This window comes from Enhydra lutris, unplaced genomic scaffold, assembly GCF_002288905.1.
Source record: "Enhydra lutris kenyoni isolate GAN:26980312 unplaced genomic scaffold, ASM228890v2 scaffoldscaffold1, whole genome shotgun sequence".
Lineage (NCBI taxonomy): Eukaryota > Metazoa > Chordata > Mammalia > Carnivora > Mustelidae > Enhydra > Enhydra lutris.
This window is the reverse complement of record NW_019154085.1, coordinates 100,626,654-100,647,783: the sequence shown is the minus strand read 5'-3', so window position 1 is coordinate 100,647,783 and position 21,130 is coordinate 100,626,654. Positions and strand designations below refer to the sequence as shown.

The 21,130-nt window shown below is 35.0% G+C and overlaps 1 protein-coding gene across 2 annotated transcripts in view; it reads right to left on the bottom strand.

Annotated features, from left to right (window-relative positions):
* Positions 1 to 21,130, bottom strand: part of LOC111155763 (dipeptidyl peptidase like 10) — a 1,348,454-nt gene that overhangs the window by 133,649 nt on the left and 1,193,675 nt on the right. For both annotated transcript variants that reach the window (XM_022516189.1, XM_022516263.1), the window contains exons 6-7: positions 12,447 to 12,499; positions 12,265 to 12,346 (exon numbers count right to left, since the gene is read on the bottom strand). In XM_022516189.1, coding sequence (XP_022371897.1) covers positions 12,265 to 12,346; positions 12,447 to 12,499 — 135 coding nt within the window. The remainder of the gene's footprint in view (positions 1 to 12,264; positions 12,347 to 12,446; positions 12,500 to 21,130) is intronic.

Genomic DNA, 21,130 nt, shown 5'->3' with positions numbered 1-21,130 from the left:
TAGATCAGGTGAAGACAAATTCCCTTGTTTTATCCCCCCCCATCTGAAATTGTCTCAGTTTTCCATGGTTTCTAACAAGAAGTCTAACAAAAAGAGGCATTCTAATCGTTGTCCCTTTGTATCTAATTTGTTGTAGTGCTTCTCTGGCAGCTTCCATATTTTTTCTTTATCTTTAGTTTTCAATAGTTTAACTAATATGTGCCCAAGAGTGGTTCTCTTGGAATTTATTGCTTTTTCTTGGGGCAGTGTGGTCCCTGAACATCTTAAATATACACATTTTTGTCTTTTAAAAATTGTAAAAGATCTGGCTGTCACTTCCTTTTTTTTGTATCTTCATTGCCTTTAATTTTTTTTTTTAAGATTTTGTTTATTTGACAGGCAGAGATCACAAGTAGGCAGAGAGGCAGGCAGAGGCAGGGAGCGGTGGGGAGGGAAGCAGGTTCCCTGTCGAGCAGAGAGCTGATGTGGGGCTCAATCCCAGGACCCTGGGATCACGACCTGAGCCGAAGGCAGAGGTTTCAACCCCCTGAGCCACCCAGGAACCCCACCTTTAATTTTTTTCCATTTTTTATTATTGTGTTCAATTAGCCAGCATACAGTACATCATTAGTTTTTGATGTAGTGTTCAATGATTCATTAGTTGTGTATGACATTTCTTCAAAAATTTTCCTATTTTACTCTCTCCTCTCCTTTTAAAATTTCAGTTACCATAATGCTAGACTTTTTGTAATTTTCCTTCTGGTCCCTGGGGCTCTGTATTTTTTCTTTTTTTAATCTTCTCACTACTTTTTCAGATGGAATGATATGTATTGATCTGTATGTCACTGACTGCACTGTCATTTCCATTCTGCTCCAAGTCCCAACTAGTTGCTTTTTTATTTTAGATGTTTTTCAATTCTAGAAATGCCTATTGTTCTTTTTCATATTTTTACATATCTGTGTGCAAAATACAGTACACACAAACACACAGACACGTTTCTAAGCTGATCTATCCTATCTTGTCATCCCTTTGCATGCATTTATTTTCCTCTCAAAGAACACAGAATAGGAACTTGAAGGATTTTAAGGACTTTGCTTGAAAATTAAAGAATCTGTAGTTCAGGGTTAGTCAGAGTGTTGACTGAATTTATTCACACAACTGCTCATACCTCTTCTCTAACTGTCTCAGGGTTTCTCCCTCACTCTGGAAGTCATGGTCAGCCAGGGGCTCTTCCTCTTGTTCCTGAATGAAGATAGTGGGTTTTCCTTTCAGAGAGTCATCTCCCCATATATCCACCTCTGCCTCAAATACAGTTGCTTTTAAGATAAAACCCTAAAGAAAACAAACACAATGGACGACTCACACCTTGCTGTTCACTTTACTAGGAATTTTTACCCCTTCCTAAATTTGCATCGTTTTGTTCAGTCTCCAGAATCCTTGGGTAGTTCTGTTTTGTTTTGTTTAAGGTTCTGTCTAGAGTTTATATGAATTCACATGAGGCTTGTTTTGTTAACAGCTCACTCTTCCATATTGGAGTTGAGAAATCATTTATTCAACTTTAGTCAAAGTTCTCTTAATTGCAGAATGCTCTGGAAATGGAAGGTTATTTTCCGGTATGAAAGTTATCATATTCCTGGTGTAATACATTTCTTTTTCCTTTTCACATGGAATCTCTTGGTATTGGGCAAATGAAAGAACTTCAAAAAACTGGATAGTGGTTTACATTTGAGCACAACCCTAATTCAAAGAATCCACTTAAAGATCTGATACACTACTAGATATATGTCATTATTTTTCTAGGGACAAGACAGGGCTCTTTTAGAGACAAAAAAGTGGGTAGGAGAAAAAAACAACAAAAAAAACAGAAACAGAAAATGGTATAAATTTTCTAAGGGGATTCTTTTGAAAGACAGTGAAGTGAGGTAAAAAAGAGATGTCAAAGAAATTAGTGAACAAGCTTTTTTTTACTCTCTAATGAGTAACCAAACTTCGCTATGTTCCCCCTTGTTCTAATTTAGTTTTGGGAAATAAAACGTAATTACTAGGATAATTTTGAATAGATAAGGACTTGAGTATTAAATTTTATAAATATATATATATATATATATATACATATATATATATAATGTAATTTTATAATTTTTTTCACTCTACTCTTCATACCAGAACACATTAGAAAAAATCATGACACTGACCAAAGTCTTACCATTCCTCTACCACATTTGCATTTTTTTTCTAACAAGTAAAACTGAAAGAGCAAGCCATGGTTCTTTTATTCAATTTTAAATATGTAACTCTTTATGTCCCTTGTTCCTTCTCAAATTATAATTCCTCTTCTAACAATAAGCAACATAATATCAAATATATTTTAAAGACTAAATTACCTATTATCCTTCTACTTTAAATCAGTAATTATTTTTACTTAAATCTATTCTCTTGCTACCTTTGTCCCCAATTATGTTTCATATTTGTAGCAAAGATAAAACCTCATGCCATTCTATATGATCATTGCTAATATGTACTGCAGAATATGATATATATATATATATATAAAATAATCCTGTTTATCCACTTTATACACACACACAAACACACACACATATTACTTGTCATCTTTTTCTCTATTTTGAAAGTCTCTGAGGTGCCTTGGTTTCTACATGTGAGGTGCCTTGGTTTCTACATGCTGTGTTAAAAGTAATCACTTTTGTCTTTAAAACTTTCTTTTGTCATTTATATTTTTAAAATATATTTCATTTAAAATATAAGAAATGTTCTGAAAAAATATTAAATTAAATTATATAAAACGTCACTCTCAAACTCCAGTTCTCTCCCAGGGGACAACCACTCCTAACAGTGTGTGTGTATACCCACATACATATACATACAAATATATTAAAACATAAACTATAATATAAAAGCATAAATGATATAAAATAGTTTTTATATTATAATAATGAGAGCATACTGATTAGTCATATGGGCTTTTATTACTGGATGGCATTGCATTTATGCACATGCAGAAGAACCATAGTAATTTTAATGGCTTCTTAACATTTTATATTTTATGGACCCTAATTCATTTTACTAGTCTAAAAATGATGACTTAAATTATTTCTAGTCTTTTATTTTGCTTTTTAATTTATAAATAGTGTCCCAAAGAATTTTCTTTTTACATGCCTTTAGACACATATGTAATGTATCTTCAGGATGGATTATACATTTGGAATTGCTAGATATATAATACTGTATTTCTTCTGGATATATTCTTAGTCCAATAGAAATGTGTGTGTGTGATTTATGTTTGTTTCTTTTTATTTCTAATTTAATTCTTTTGTGGTCCAAAAGCATGCTCTGTGTGATTACCATTCTGTTCTACTTATTGAGACTTGTTTCATGGCCCAGCGTGTGTGCTGTATATGCATGTACTCAGTAATCGCTGAGTACAGTGTTCTATAAACGTCAAAGACGTCATGTTGCTCAAGTGTGTTGATCAAATATTTTATATCCTTTTTGATGTTCTATCTACTTGTCCTATATTTTACCATAAGACAAGTGTTGAAATTACCAGCTAAAATTGTCAATTTGTCTATTTCTCTATGTTTCCCAAAATGTGGTTAAGTACGTATTTGCTTTCAATCTTTTTCTGGCTCTGGGGAATTATTACTTTATGTTCCTTAGAGATTATAGTTTAGGTTGTGGTTGATTAATAGTATCATAAAAGATAGAGTTTCTTTTCACATTTTCATTTCTTTTATTGTTTTTAAAGAGGAGAACAAGGGGAGAGCTCCTCTTTGCACCATTTAATGGATGTCTGAAGTTATTTCTGACAAGAAAAATTTTGCCATTAATGCAGACATCAGTTCCCCTCAGAGAGTTCTCTTCATGTCATTTAATAAAACAAAGGAAATCACTAGAATACTAAACTTTTTATAATTGGGATCTCTTTACCTCAGGGGTTGTGTAGGATGGCTCACATCTTACAAAAATACTATTATAATTTTATTTTTAATGTTTCTTTTTAGACTACTGATGGAATATGACTTGACATCATTGTAGGATAACCCTGTATGTTCAGAGTAATAATAAAAGATATGCCAAACCTTAGTTGCAATGAAACAGAAACTAGGAAATTTCAGTGATTAGCATCTACATTATTATTCCATTCAAATAGCTTCTTAGCAGGAACTGTCCAAAGTGTTCAGTACATTGGATTCTGCGTGACCTAGATTTATAGTTAAAAATTCTGCAACCATGGAGCCTCCACAACTCTTACTACACAATTTATTATTTAATTTAATGCTAGGAGCAGCCTGAAAAAAGAATTGCCAGTAAAACTGCTCTTTCTGTGGGAAAACAGGAAAAAAGATATGGTTGTTGCATTTACCTCATTATTGCTAAATAAGTCAAAGCTGCTTAAACCCAAGTTCAGGGAACTCTAATGAATTCTTATTAGAACTAGGAAATAAACAATGGTTCTTTCTGGTACAAATCTGCTGACATATTTTATATTTCTGGCTATTTCATTTTTTTTTTATCTTTTCATATTTGTCAGTAATATCAAGTCATAGTTTTTATTAAAAATATTAAAGCATGTGATTCCATATGCATCTATTCTATTTTCATATTGAGAACTGCCTTATAGTCCAGAGGAATGCCTTTACATAAAGGTCCTGCTAGGTACAGTTGACCCTTGAGTGACATAGGTATGAATTGTGGGGACCCACTTACAGGTGGATTTTTTCAACAAATACAGTACAGTACCATAAATGCATTTTCTCTTCCTTATAATTTTCTTATCAACATTTTGTTTTCTTTAGCTTGCTTTATTGTAAGAATATAGTACATGATCCATAAAACATAAAATATTGTGTGTTAATTGATGGGGCTTCTGGTCACCAGTAGCCTATCAGTAGTTAAGTTTGGGGAAAGCAAAAGTTACTGGATTTTTGACTATGTGTGGGGTTGACACCCCTAACCTCTGTATTGTTGTTCAGGGGTCAAATGTAACTTCAAAACTTGGTTTTCAGGTCGCTTTCTCCAGGAAATTGCCCCATAACCTCAGAGAGCTACTCCCCTCGAACCCCCACCTTTGTAAAGTGAGGTCTGTGTTAAGACCCTCCTCTTTCAGGTGTTCCAAGAGGTTACTATGCTTTTATATCCCTAGTGACTTGTATATTCATAATATTTAGAACCTTTATAACATTTTGTAACTCATGCTGGATAAACCAGAGAAAACACTTTAAATAGAGATAAAGACTACCCCTCTCCCCCAAAAGAAATAAGTAAATTTCAGATGATCCAATATTAATATTGGTACTTTTTATGATAAAGTATTAATTTCCATTTGATTCTTCTAAATGTGGAATAAAACATTGAAAACATAACATGGGCAAAGGTTATCTCAAATAGCATTTAGTGGATTGATGATTTTCTTTTTTCTTTTTCTTTTTTTCATATAAGCTGGCAATATTTCTACTTACTCTCTATATCTCTAGGGATGGCCTGAATTAGAAACTGTCAGCACATAAATAACTTCCATTTTCATATGCTGACACAGGTTGCAACATCTTTTATTATTTTCAGGGGAAAAATCCATGTCTGCTACTTCATAGCTCAGTGTACATGCTATGAGGATTACAGAATTTGAACACCTGCCTTCAGAGGGTTCACAGTCCAAGGCCAAGTCAACATGTATTTGTCAAATGACTTCCAATAAGGCCAGTGCAAACAGCTTAAAACCAATGTAAGTACATCTAACAGTTTGCAAGTTGCTCAGTTTCTCCTTATATTGAAATATTAAACACTTAACTAGAGGAAATGTGTGTTTACAGAGGATTAGAACTGTATTTTCTTTTTTTCCCTTTAAGAAAATACAGAACTGTATTTTTTTTCTTTTTTTTCTTTTTTCATGACCCTGAGATCAAGATCTAAGCTGAAATCAAGAGTTAGATGCTTAACTGAGTCACTGAGGTGCCCCAGAACTGTATTTTCTATATGTTTTGAAAGATCTCTGAACTTAGATTAAAAAAAATCATAAATATCCTATTTAAATAATTATCAGAACATTAGAGGTCTACAGAAGTGCATAACTGATATGTAGGTAATTTTCACAGCAATGAAAATTAATTTTCCTTTACAGTATATATTTTAATTGTGTATATATATATATTTTTTTCCTTTTCTGTACACACACCTATAATGTTATAGTATTTTACTTGTATGAGAATGTATTTCCTGTCACATTTACGTATATAATATGTTAATGTAAACATACATATATAAATATATAATGTAAATATTACAAATTTATCAGTCAAAAATGTTTGGGACAATTTAAGGGTGTTTTATTTAAGTTGTTTTTGTTAAATCCAAACAGTTATCCTATTACGGTTCACTAGGTTATTTCCAGTCTAACACCGAGTAAAGAAATTATATCAGCTTCTTGATATTAATTTTCCTCATGTCAAATTTGAAGTGAAATCCATTCGACCTTAGGTGTGCCTAGTATTAAATGTGCAAAGAGTGACTTCTTTTAGTTTCTGGAACAAAAAACAGAACATTAAATTTTGTTACAGATAACATGAAAAAGGTAATTTGTTTTCAATTATCTCCACTAATGAAGATGAATGAGGTAAAAAAAAATGCTCAAAATTCATTTAAATGGGAAACAGTCACTGCAAATAAATACTTGAGGATGTTAATGGTATAAATTTTCTGGTTTCACTGCCTAGAAGTTTTCCTGCACCAATTAATGTACTAGGAATGAGCACCACGCATACCACGGTGAAGACCTGAAGTCCTTTTTTCTTTATCTATGACACCTTGAATATGCCAGGACTCGAGGCCCAAGACTTTCATCCCAGAATGTACATGACATGAGCAGCAGAGTGTGTGTGTGTGTGTGTGTGTGTTCACGTGCATGTGGTGTGGATGTGTATGTGATATGTATGTGTATGTGGTATGTATGAGTGTATGCATTGTATATCTTACATTTGTATATGTCTGTCATATATTTTCTAAACACAGCTTAATGATAATTAAAATAATTACCTTTATACTGAAAAAAATGAGTACTGAATAGAATGTTAAGTAAAAACATTTTGATTCTTAGTAGGAAACTTGAGATTTCAACGACACCACCTTTAAACCCAAAAAGACTAAGGTCCTACTGGAAAAGCCAGAGAAATTTTTAAAAATTTTTACTAATGAAGATGTAAACACCCTAAGGAAATTGAAAATTTCCTAGAGGCATGGAATCATCACAAATCTCTTAAGATTTTAATGTACTTTTAGATTAAATATCTAGTAATAGTGAAAATGCAGGTGATAGGAAGTGTTGATAATTCGCATTTGTATTTGGAGAAATTATCTAAAATATTACATTTTTCAATGATATAGGTAATAAAATGCAGAAGAAGTGGTTTCTTCAAATGCCTAAATTGTGACAAGTAAATCACAGGATATTTTTAAAACTTTATGCCATTGGTAGGATGGGTATGATGATTTTATTTTATCCTAAATACACTGAAAAAATATGAGCAATATCAAAGAAAGAGTCTATGTCACATTAAATGCTTTCACCACACAAAAAAATGAATAGGGCCATGGGAAACTTTTGGACATGATGGATATATTTATGGTGTTGAATGTGATAGTGGTTTCATAGGTATATACTTATCTCTGTCTCATCAAGTCTTACACAAAATATGTATATTCTTTTGTATGTACCCACTGCAAAGTACAGCCATTTGTATGTATCAATTTTTATTTGTTCTCAGTAAAGTGGTTTAAGAAATCAGGAGCCTAAAATGAGATTTAGAAATACTTGTATCCTGGGGATGCCTGGGTGGCTCAGTCGGTTAAGCGGCTGCCTTCGGCTCAGGTCGTGATCTCAGGGTCCTGGGATCGAGTCCCACATCGGGCTCCTTGCTCCGCAGGGAGCCTGCTTCTCCCTCTGCCTCTACTTGCCACTCTGCCTGCCTGTACCCTCTCTATCTCTCTGACAAATAAATAAATAAAATCTTAAAAAAAAAAGAAATACTTGTATATTAAGTATAGAAATAGACTGATATAATATTTGCATAATATAATGTATTTAAATGAATATAAGACAATTTTTGTTGCTGGACTGTGATCAAATTTAGTATCTCAGCTTAACAGTTGATATATTTATCTCTTAAATACGGTATTTATAATTCAGCTCCAGATTATAACAGTAGCCTCTAAATCTAGCTCTCTGCCTATAAAGTCAATTGCTTACAGTCTAACATGAGCTCTTCCACCAGCCCTGTCCATTCATGCAGGAATTCTCTTCACATCATGCCATCTTCAAAACCCTCTGTAGTATCCGATCACCCATGCAAACAGCCGTCAGCCTTTCATTCATTGCTCAATGGAACCAGATTATTTATTAGACCTACATTTTGCCTTGTGCTAAAACTGACATTTACAAAGAAGGACGAAGAGGAGGGAAGACAGAGACAGAGAGACAGAGAAAAAGGGAGGGAGGAAAAGAGGGATATATTTAGCATATTCTGTATTCTATCTGCTCTGGAAATGATTGTGGAAGACAGCAATGTAAGTAAATAAAATATTAAATAATTTGAACTAGAAGAATGTTAGAAACCCGAGAAGTAAGTCATTCACTTAGCCTACAGATATATTGGAGAAAAATTATCAAAGAAGAGGAATATTTTAGCATTTTGTATTTTAGTCTTTGGACAAAGACTTCAGGTGAAAAGAAAACAATGACCTGGTACACAAAGGGGAACGACTCAGGGGCACAAAGGAGCAATATGTTACCCTCTGGAAATTGCAAAGAGTTTGGTCCACATAGAGAAAAATCTGTGCTTCTGCTCTGTGGTGGAGTGGCAGGAGCCAAATAACATGTCACCTTAGCTCCAACTGGTGTGTCACATCAGTGACCTTTTATAACCTGTGGGAGTTGTTAAGAATCTGCATTTTTAACACATACCTCTGCAGATGCTGGGTGGGTTAGAGTGGCGAGCGAGTGAAGAAGGGATATTTAGGCAAAAGATGATACAACGGAATTCCAGTGTGTTACTGCAGGAAAGGACAAGTGGGATCTGCTATCAAACTGATAGCTGCCATTCATTAAGCAGTTACTATGCTGTGATGGCTAATTTTATGGGTTAAGTTGGCTGTGTATGGCATCCAGCTGCTTGGTCACACATGTTTTATGGATGTGATGACATTTACAATTAGTTGATTTTTAGAAAAGAATAATGTGAGTGGTCCTTATCCAATCAGTAGAAGGCTTTACCAGCAAAAACAGGTTTCCTGAAAGACTTCTGCCTCAGGACTGTAGCTCAAGATTGTAAAATTAACTCTTCTCTGGGTTTCCAGATGGCCAGACTGCCCCATAATCTCATGAGCCAATTCCTTAAAATCTCTCTTTCTTACCCACCTTCCCTTTAGACAGAATCCGTGTGTGTGTGTGTGTGTGTGTGTGTGTGTGTGTGTGTGTACACAAACAATATTGGTTCTGTTTTCTGGAGAATCTTGACTTGTGCACATGCCCTATCTTAACTTCAAATCAAACTGTGAGTGGTTGTGATTTTCTGTCATTTTTAATATAAGTAAGCTCAACCTTAGAACTGGCAACCTTCCTTACGTCACAAAATGCAAAAGAAATCTGGGCTTGAGCTGAGGATTTTTAAATTTTAGATTTCAAGTTCTAATCAGTGAAATGTTTCCCTGCTCAAGCTCAAACCTATTCATCTGATTTTCAAAATCTTTAAATTCTTGTGGTATAAGATAAGTGTATTTTATTTTTACATGTGATTTTTCTATGAATTCATATACCTATACAAATTTTGAACATGTCCTACAATGAGCGATTTTAACTTTTATAAGACAAAATTATTTTTGAAAAGGAAAAGGACATATCCTCTTAAACCAGAAGCCTTTCCAGCTGAATGATTAAGATATTTTTCCTGTTTTAGGACCCACCATTTCTTTTAATAAAACATTTACTATAACTAAAGTGATCTACTCACCATTTGCTCTAAATAGTGCATGTCGTACTGTGTCAGAGTTTTATTTGTTTCCCACAAAGTTTGCTGCATCAAATTGACTTCTCCCATGTCTGTTGTTACTGAAAAATTCTCCCTGTGCGTTGTAATTCAGACCCTCTTATCCATAAATTATGTCAATCTCTTACCTCTCTCCTATACAGCCAGGGATTTCTTTTATAGCAAATAAAATTAGAAACTGAGAATTAAGGATGAGAAATTAATTGTCTTTAGTTGATAAACACTACAGGACTCCTTAATTAATTTAACGCAAAACTAATTAAAGTATTATAATGACTCATCTCTAATAAAATCATATTGCTGAGTTTGCTGATGGCTTCAAATACCAACAAAGCCTGCCATTTCACAGGAAATGGACCATTAGCGCTTGTTGAGATGTGTTCTTTAATTTATATTGAATTTATGTTTACATTTACACCAAAAATAACCTTGACAAATATGGGCTTTATCCCAAAACTTTCCCAAAGGACGTTGGGATATGCCATTACAAAGAACTTAGGCTTCATTTCCCAAACAACTAGTGAAACTAAACCTCCCAGACAAGTTCAATTTCAAGTGACAAAGATATTTTAAAATATTTTTTAAAAAATAATAAAGATAAACACTTCTAAAATACTATATGCCAGATTTTATTCAAAGCGCTTTTATATTTATACATTAAACACCAGACTGGCACTGTTGGTGAAGTACTGTTACTGCAACAATGTCAAAGATAAGGAGAGGAACGCAGACAGATTAATTAATATTCTCAAGGTCAATAGTTAGTAAGCAATGGACCCAGGATATAAGCACATAAAAATTACTCCCATGAGAAGATATATGATTTTTGTAAACTTTCAGTCTTTTTTCCTATGACTTTCCCAACTATATTAAAGAATAAGTAATCAGTAACAAGGAGGAATCCTCAAAGAAAATGCATGTAATTAATACTACATCCTCAAAGGTGTCAAATTATTATTTTGGCACAGGTGTAGGTTTCTCTAAGGCTTGGAGAATGAGTGTTATTTAAAACAAAAGTTTCAAAGAGTTTCCTAAGGACTCTCCAGTGACACAAATATGAAGTTGTCTCGGGTTTCTAGTTTCTAGAAGTTTGGGTGTTTGGGATTCGCCTTTGGCATAACAGACAAGCTCTCTTGTTGATAGCATCAGAGTAAAACATGCAGGACTAGAGCCCCTGCCCATTTCTGGCTGCCCACTCACCACAGTCCACGGATACACTGATTCATGCATTCTCTAAACCAAAACTGGTATCTCCATATTTAGCATATCCTATGCAGCTTCTGCTGCCACTTTTTAGGACTATTATAATGGAATGGGCCCAGAGATAGTCCGATATAGTTATGCTAAATACACTGTTAAAAATTTTTTTAAATATACAAAATTTTTTTATATACAAAAGCAAAGGCAAGCATGCTGTTCGCATGTTGCAAGAACATTTTAATAAAACAGAAAATATAAAAATTGGAATGGAAGAAGCAATAATGTTATTACTAAGAAATCATATGATATGATAGTCTGGAAAAGCCAGGTATTGATAAGAATATAGCATAGAATGGGAACCCTTACACTGTCATTGGTAGTGGTACAAACACTCAAGCAACTTGGAAATCCGTTTGGCAGCATGTGTTACCTTTGAGCATTCATACACTGTATAACCAAGAAATACCACTTTCTGAGCAGTAGCCCCTTAAAGTCTTTGAGACTCTTCATGAGACAAGGACAAGAATATGGTATTGGTCAAACTGCTCTTATGGATCAGTCATTCTCTTTAGGAATTTAGTAATTCCCTTTAGTAATTCTATCGAGTCTGTGAAAACTTGAAAATCTAATATGACAAGAAATATTCCCCTAAGAGACCACTGTCAAGTATAAATCATGGTCTTAAACTTCCACCCTAAACAATGCTTTCAGAGGAAATAAACTTGACAACAGTATGGAGTGGAAATCTGCAGAACTAGACCTCAGTATTCCTGGCTCTCTTCTAGGTTTCATTATGAACTAGCAGTTTAATCGCCCATTATTTTACAAGCTCTTTTTTTCCTCTTTAATTAATTTGAAAAAATGATACTGGTATTACCTGATATATTCTTAAATTGGAATACTAGATAAAAGATGTAAATAGAAAACATCAACTGTAGTAGAAAATGTGCACAAGGAAGTGGCTTCTGTAAACATTTTCCACAGGAACATGGCTGACAACATGTGGTGAGGACCAGTGCCTGTGCTTACCAGCTGTTGCCCTTGGACACCCCAGGCCGCATACTGCAAGACGGAGTCCTCTACTTCTGGAGGATTTAACTCCCAAACTTCCCTTGAAAAAAGGTAAATATTTTTACATGAACAAGTTGACATTTACATCAATAATTTAGCTGGACAACTGCTCATGAAAACCAGAAAACCAAAGAACTTACCTAGTGTGTATGTTGTAAATCACATACGAAGCGGTATAAGAATAATGAAAAATCTGAAATAAAAAAAAAAAAGAAAAAAAGAGTTATGGACCTTAGTTTAGAATAAAAGCTCCATGTTAAGGTGTAGACATGTTCTCCATCAAATTGAAGAAATCTAAGAACTGATTTTAGAGAGAAATCAAAATGTGAAATATTATAGTTCTGAGCCTTCCTCCAGGAGTTTCATGACTGTTCTGATGGTCAGTTCAATCCACTCTATTCTTAGTATAATTGTGATTATATTGCTGTCTCGTTCGAAATGCTAAAGGATTCCTCATTGCCTGTCAAATAAAGCTCACACTGCTTCATCGATGTTCGAGGATAGTGATACTTCAGGTTCTATCTGCTTTTCCAGCTTTCTCGTCCACTACCTCCCTTTACCTAGTCTCTGCTTCAGTCACACTAGACAAATTCCTCTCGTATATCCTGAACTTTTTCTATTTCTCCCTTTCTGAGGGGAAAACTAACATCGATACTTTCTTTTTTCAGAAAAGCTTTCTGATTCCTGTAGTATAGCTAGCTATACACTGCACAAGTATTATAATACTGTCAATGAAAACTTCCTAGAAGTCAAATTTTTATTTCTTCTTGCCGCAGTAATAGCTTCAATTACACATGATTGGCCACATATTTGGTAAGGAAATACTAGTGTTGTCTCTTTGCATGGAAATTACAATTGTTCTACCACTTATTATAGTATTGTGTTTTATAATGAAGCTTTATTCTCCTATTCCTTTAAATGTAACTGTTAAATCTAAGATTGCCATTGCTCTAGGGTTGTAGAAGCAAAAATAATTTTTCCTGGTGTCTCTTCTGGCATTCACACTGTATTCTATAAAATTACATATTTGACTACAAATTTTAAACCTTGAATTTACTACTATAGCTGACAAAAGATAAATAATGCGACTACCTCTACAAACATTTTTTTCCCCATCTCAGAAAGTCCTGTTGCCAAAGCAAACTGCCAAGTGAGCACTTCATCTTTCAAGCAAACTAATGTGCCAGTGACGTTATAGGTAAAAGGAGTCTGTCTATTCACCCTGTCTGTTAATTACCTAACACACTGTAGTTGAATGCTAAGTTCACAAGCATTTTGAGAGAAAGTGTTCCTGTGCATTATTATTTTAGTTAAATAAGGCCAAAACAATCAAGACAAACCAGATATAACAACTGAATTTTGCTCTCTTCCTAGAATTCTTGTTATAGAGGTTGCTGGCTCTTCTAAATGTATGAATCCAAAGGAATCCAAACGATGTCCTCCGAATGAGGTACTTCTTGCTTCATATAGTTCTTAGCCCAACACAACATTTTCCCTTTTGCTCATGTGCTGAGGTGGAAGACAATAACGAAATTAATCTTGACTTGTATGCAAACCCAGAGCGGGTGTTAGTAACAAGTCGCAAGGTTTCACCTCCTCTACAGGTGTCTTACAAACCCAGAGTTTGCCATCTGCAGATAATTAGAACGTAGCCCTTTATTCCTAGCTTACGGCTTTCCTGTAAATCCGCTTATCTTTGGTGTGTGTATGTCTGTGCATGTGTGTGCATTTGTGTACGCACATGTGTGCACACGTATGCGTGCTTACTCCCAGTATATCTCAAATACTTCTTGTTTTTTAATTTTCCATCATTAAAAAAGTACTCTATGCCCACAAGAGAATATAACCAGTATGCAGTAGGAGGGATCTTGGACAGGGTTAGAGGTGGAGATTTCCTTTTGTATGTTTGCATAGTGTTACAGAGATTTCAAAAGGAACATTTTTCCAAAGAGAATTGTATCTAGCTTTACTGAACACCTGTATTAAGGTGCACTGGTTTAAATTCACTATGTTAATCTACATTTCTCTCTATCTCTCCATTTCTCTCCTCCCTACCCCCACTCCTTGGATAGTAGTATGTCTATTACTATTATCATCGTTTCCTCATTTCCTTTTATCCTAGATTCCTCTTCTATATTAGCTAGGTAAGTCTTATTTCAGGATGAGAGGATAAAATTGGAGTTACAAAGGTTAGGAACAGTCTTTTTCCTGTAACGATTGGCTGCTGCATAATGAGAGCCAAACTGAACACCTGATGAAATCCTTAGGGAGAAAGACATTTCACAGCCAGAAATCACATATTCATTGCATCTCTGCAAATGATGTTCCACTGCCTGTTACAGAGTGTGAATGGTTATGGCAAAGGTAGTGGGAGTGGGGCAAACTTGAGAAATACTATGTAAAAACTTGATCAAAGCTTACTCCTGGAAGCTGGCCTTGGGATGCCCAATCATTAAACCTCATGATGCCAAAGGTACTGGGTGGTACAGAAAGCTTCATAAGATCCAACAATGCAAGCTCATCCTTATCATTTCTACATTAATTTGGGAACCTCAAGAAGAGGCTGATCACTTAAGTGTCTATCACTAAGAGTGATTGGTTCTTGTTATTTGCTGTAGTTTTATTCTATAAGTCATTATAAACAGCGAATTAGCAAATACCAAACCATAGCCTCCTAGAAGAAATACAGGGTTAGGTTCCTGTGAGTGTCTGGTTGCAACGTTTTCATCAATCCATCAGTACATAACCTTGTTTCATGTGTATTTCTCTGTAAAGATGCTGTATTTAATATTTAATATTTAATATTGTTGATTCCCTAACACTGAACTCATGGCCAGCAGCATTGTAACTCGTGGGGAATACGGTTTATCTGACATGTGTGCTTTCCCAATAGAGCACATCACATTCTCTTGCACCTAGCAACACAGCATTTCAGCACTCTGCTTAGGGGGCATTTTAAACAGCAAACCTGCAGCAAAAAGCACAGACGTGTGAAAACCGGAACATTGAAAGAACCATGAAAGCGACATTAATTTAAGGTATGATATCTGAAACAAGGAAGCAGAGTGTCATCTTGTTTGATCTCAGCTGGAAAAATGTGTATCTATCAGGCCGCTAAAATGTTCTGTGGCTCTGCACTGCCTGGGAATGCCTAAGAAAGCACAGTGAGGGTTGATTTTGAGGTTAAAAATAAATTTTAGAAAACAGGTGAATTTGGAAATCTGCAATCCAGAAATAATGAAGATCAACTGTACTAGTAATGTAGACATAGCATGATATATTACTGGAGGAAAAAAAAAAAGCAAGCATATTCAAGGGCTGCCAGAACTTGGGATGCAAGAAAAATAGAGAAGTTCTCCAGAATGGTGGCATTCATTTTCTATAAATGAAAACTAGCTACTGCCATTCATTTAACAAATATCTGTTAAGCAATTTCTTTGACACAAGCCCTGCACTAAGCACTATTAGAAAAAAAAAAAAGATTGTGATAATAAAGATTATTTTAAAAACAGGATATAACACGAAAGAATATCAGTTGATATTTTTATTACTATATTTTATCTGTCAGTTTATAAATATTTATGGAATATTAATTATGTGCAAGCTCACATGTTAAGTACCTTGCCAAATGCAAAAACCATAGTAAACGTAATTCCTGTCTCCAAAGAGCACTTGATCCAGTCAGGGTGACAAGGTTAAGCAGCATTACATAGTTTAGAACACTCTGTTACAGGTCATAGTTAAATTAGGATTTGTAGATAATAAATCTATAGGCTCTCCAAGATGCAATTTTTCTTTTTGGCTTCAAGATTCTAAATATAACAGTAACAATTCTTGAATTGAGCATATACTATATATGGGACTCTTCTGAGTGCTTTAAATATATTATTTAACATTTAAATGCACATTAGGAAATGGATACTATCATTCATAATTCACATAATAGGCTCTGGAAGCACTGAAAGTTTGAGTACGGGACAGAACAATAATTCAAGCTCACGTCTGTCTGATTACTGTGACTTAATCTCTGTGCACATTCTCTTTCAGGGAGCTGGGACAGGAAGTACTGCTCCCGCTTTGCAAAAGATTCATTTCTGAAAGACCTATTAAGCCATCATCCAAAGATTTATTGACAGGAGTAGGCATGAATTAATTGTGATTACCACAGTGAAGAGAGATTTCGTTTTGGAAAGATGATCTAATAGATCAGATTAAAAATGTAAATTCCCTTCTCCTTTAGCTGTTTTTCACAATTTGTTTTCTTGGAATATCAGTTATTACCTAACACTCTATGGAGATTCATGTCAAGAAGAGTTACACTTACAAGAAAGAAGAACAGGGCACTCTAGTAATTTATGATTAAACCAGAGGTTTATATCTCAGGGTGCCAAAGCTTTTTCTGCACTGCAGTTTAACTGCCGAATTGGTATAAATAGCACGCGTTTTCATGGCCTGTGGAATATTCAAGATAGGATTATGGATTTGCCATTGACTCAAACAGTTAGGAAAACTAGAATGTGAAGAAGCAAGTCTCTGAGTAAATACCATTTATGAAAGAATGCCAGTGAGAGAAAAGACAGTATAGGCAAAAGGGCACTTGTTTCTCTTGGAAGTAAATGGTATAACGATGCCAAGTTTGTTCTAGGATAATGGAATACCTTTTAAAACGAATAAGTAGTGACTCTGTTGCTGGAAAAATTTTATCTATATTATGCAGTGAAGAACTAGAATAGAAGGATAATCTAATGTAGTAAATACAATTAAAATTAGAAGCAGCAGCTCTACATAAACAGTTATAAAACTCTATAAGAAAAAAACCTTTGTGAATATTGAACAAGAACTGTTGAAAGGGAAAATAAATATGGGAGGAAATTAAAGGTATATTAATATTCATTGATTACTATTTTAATCTAATTTCATTTTTTTTTTAAGATTTTTATTTATTTATTTGACAGACAGAGATTACAAGCAGGCAGAGGAGATAGGCAGAGAGAGGAGAAAGCAGGCTCCCCGTCAAGCAGAGAGCCTGATGTGGGGCTTGATCCCAGGACCCTGGGACCATGACCTGAGCCGAAGGCAAAGACTTTAACCCACTGAGCCACCCAGGCACCCCAACTTTCCTTCATTTTCTAATCTAATGTTCATCATAAACTTTTAGATGTTATTCATCTAGGATATACAGTTAGTCAAACCAAGACTGGAATCTAAATCTTACAGATTCCAAACATGTGAGGACTATTTTAATGTGGTACCAAATATATATATATATATATATATATATATATATATATATATATATATACACACACACACATACATACACACATATACATACATACAGATAGGATTCTTTAATTGTATCACCATTATGGTGAGTGGTAGACATAGCAAAATACTCAAGATGGTGAAACAGATAAAAAGATGGTGAGAAAGATAAAACTTTGCTCAAATTTAGCTCTATTTATGCCAGAACCTATATGAAAAAAAACAAATAAAAATAAACTTACTAATAGGAAAAAAGACTATCTGCCAAAAAACCAATTTAGTCATTCTGTTCACCTATGGGCATCATGATGCCATCACCACACAGATACATAGTAAAGTAATATTTATATTTTTTCCTGGCCTTAATGGGGTCTAGTTGTGTTCCAGTCTGGAAAGTAGGATTTTATTTGGGTAATTTTAGCATTCATCATGTACTCACTCTGAATTGAATAGTACAGCCACCCTGAATTGAAATATGATACTTTCAGCAGAGAATGTAAGTAGAAATCTAATGGGAGATTGTATTAGGTAAATATGTTTCCATTTAATACATTTATTTTATTTAAGAAAATGGGTGGCTGGCAATTCAAGTTTTAAAAGCAGACAGCACACCAAAAACTACCTGGGCATCAATTTTCAATTTCAGGTAAGACTGCTGTGCCCAGAATATAATCTAACTGGGCTAAATATTATCAACAGCCAGCACAAGAAGAATATACTTTATTAGACAATAGGAGATCTTTGAGTGAGCAGAGTAAATCATTCTCTGATATATTCCCTATTAGATAAATTAACTGCTCATCATAAACAAACCCCCTTCAAGTTGTTCTTAGAATTCAGTTCATGAGATGTCTATAATGCAAATTTCATTTCAATGATATTCCATAACCCAAGTTTCCGAATTATTTGACATGGAACTTTCCCCATAATATACCTCTGATTAGAGTACCAACCTCATTGACAATGCCACTCTTTGTAATAAAATATTTTCATATACCAGACCTTTCCACATTAATTAATGCAAATGAGCTACTTTCACACCAACTGGCATTAAACTATTTCCAATGTACCATCACTGAAAATATCTGGTTTGATAACCTGAAGAGCATTTAAAGGTCAATTACTAACAGTGGTGCAGTGGATTTTCAATTTGTACTGAAATAAATTTATACATCATCTAACCATGTATAAACTAGTTTTCTCTCTAGCCTGTCACTGCAGAAATAAATATATTGCAAGAGGACACAGTGAGAGACAAACTCAAACTTGTTCCCATATAGTGCTAGAACTAGAAAGGCAAGAATGAGAATATTTCCATATACAGGTATTTTACAGGTGAGCCAAGTATGTAACTTAGAAGAGTGGTCAATTCATTCCCCAGCAATTTTGGTGAAAAAGTTCTTCATTAATTTCAATGGAATCAATTCTTTATTTGTGTTTTCTTCGGTAACTTATTTAAAATATTTCATCTGTTTATCAGAAAAATGCAGAAAGCAGGTATATCCAACTGTTTTGTTACAAAAATTAGAGGAAAAACTATATAGAGGGGTGACTGGGTGGCTCAGTGGGTTAAGCCTCTGCCTTCAGCTTGGGTCATGATCTCAGGGTCCTAGGATCGAGTCCCACATCAGGCTCTCTGCTTGTCAGGCAGCCTGCTTCCTCCTCTCTCTCTCTGCCTGCCTCTCTGCCTACTTGTGATCTCTGTCAAATAAATAAATTTTAAAAAATCTAAAAAAAAAAAACCTATATAGAAATTATTTAGTTATTACATGATGTTATACCAAGAGAATAAAGCAAGAAAAATTCAAACCTATTTTAATTGGCAACATGTAAATTTCTTGAAAAAAAAAAAAAAAGTCTTATGAACAGAGGGTCCATCCAACCTGGCTTAAGAAGACCCTTAATTCACTTCCTCCCATAGACACACCAAATCTACATCTACATCTAGAGCACTTTCTCCAAAGAACTGCTGGCTAACCGAACAGCTTCTGCATGACACACACTAGAAAGACCACAAAGACAAGGGTAGAAGAGAAAGAGACATAGTAATGATAGGAACTCCACTCCCTGATGTGATACCTGCAGTAGGGACAGATATGACTAAAGGGTCTGTGAACAGACTCTCCCCTGCCCTGGGGAACAGCTAAAAGCAAGCAAGCAAACGAACAACCAAAAAACAAAAACCCCAGTAGATTAAAGGGCAACTAGAGTCTACATGGGGAAAAAAAAAATCGATTTACTAACCTTAGAGAATCTGAGACACAGGTAGGGAATTGCTGGCAATCTTTCTAGAGTCAGAGGTGCTGGTGAGCACCATTTTTTATGTTCCTTCTCCACACTGATAGCACAGGTGAGAGTGGGGTCCAGGCACTCTATCTGGCCTACCAGGGCTTCCCAATGCACCTTGGGTTCCTGGCACACACCAGCTCAGCAATTATATCAAGGCAGCCCAGTGCTACACATCTTGAGATCACCCCCAGCCTGTGCCAGCTTCAGCCCCAGCTGGCTTGATAATGGCATACACAGTTCATTAAAAAGAATACTCTGACACAAGGCCACTCCTTCAAGACTGGTAGAGGTAGCTATATCACCTAATTCATAATGTCTTTATGTGTTTGTTTAATGTGGAAAATCAATCAAAATGAGGAGACAGAGAAATAGGTCCCAAATAAAAGGATAAGATAAAACCCCAGGGGAGGGGGAAAAAAACCACGCACAACACTAATAAAATAGAGATTAGTAATTTACCTGATAAAGACTTCAAAGTAATGGTCATAACACTGCTCAACAAAAGTGAGAGAAAAATGGAAGAACACAATGAGGATGGACTTCAACAAAGAGAAAATAGAAGAAAGAACCAATCAAAGCTACAAAATATAGTAACCGAAATGAAAATACACAAGGGGGAAGCAACAAAAGGTTAGATGATACAGAAGAATGGATTAGTTAAAGGTAAACAGAGAATCTAAAAGGCAGCAAGAGAAAAATAAATTATCTACATATAGGGGAAACACTATAAGACTATAAGCTGATTTTTCAGCAGAACTTTGCAGGCCAGAAGGGAGTGACAGGATATATTTAAAGTGCTAAAAGGAAAAACAAACAAACAAACTTACAACCAGAAATACTCTACCTGGCAAGGTTATCATTCACAGCTGAGGAAGAGATAAACAGTTTCCCAGCAAAACAAAAATTATTTTATCACTACTAAACTAGCCTTAAAAGACACGTTAAATGGTCTTGTTTAATTGAAAAACAAAAGCTATGATTAGAAATAGGAAAGTATATGAAAGAACAAATCTCACTAGCAAAGGCATATATGTATATATACATAAAAGACTGTGGATTTGCCACTTAAAAAGCCGGTATGAGGGACGCCTGGGTGGCTCAGTTGGTTAAGCAGCTGCCTTCGGCTCAGGTCATGATCCCAGGTCCTGGGATCGAGTCCCACATCGGGCTCCTTGCTCGTCAGGGAGCCTGCTTCTCCCTCTGCCTCTGCCTGCCATTCTGTCTGCCTGTGCTCGCTCTCTCTCCCTCTCTCTCTCTGACAAATAAATAA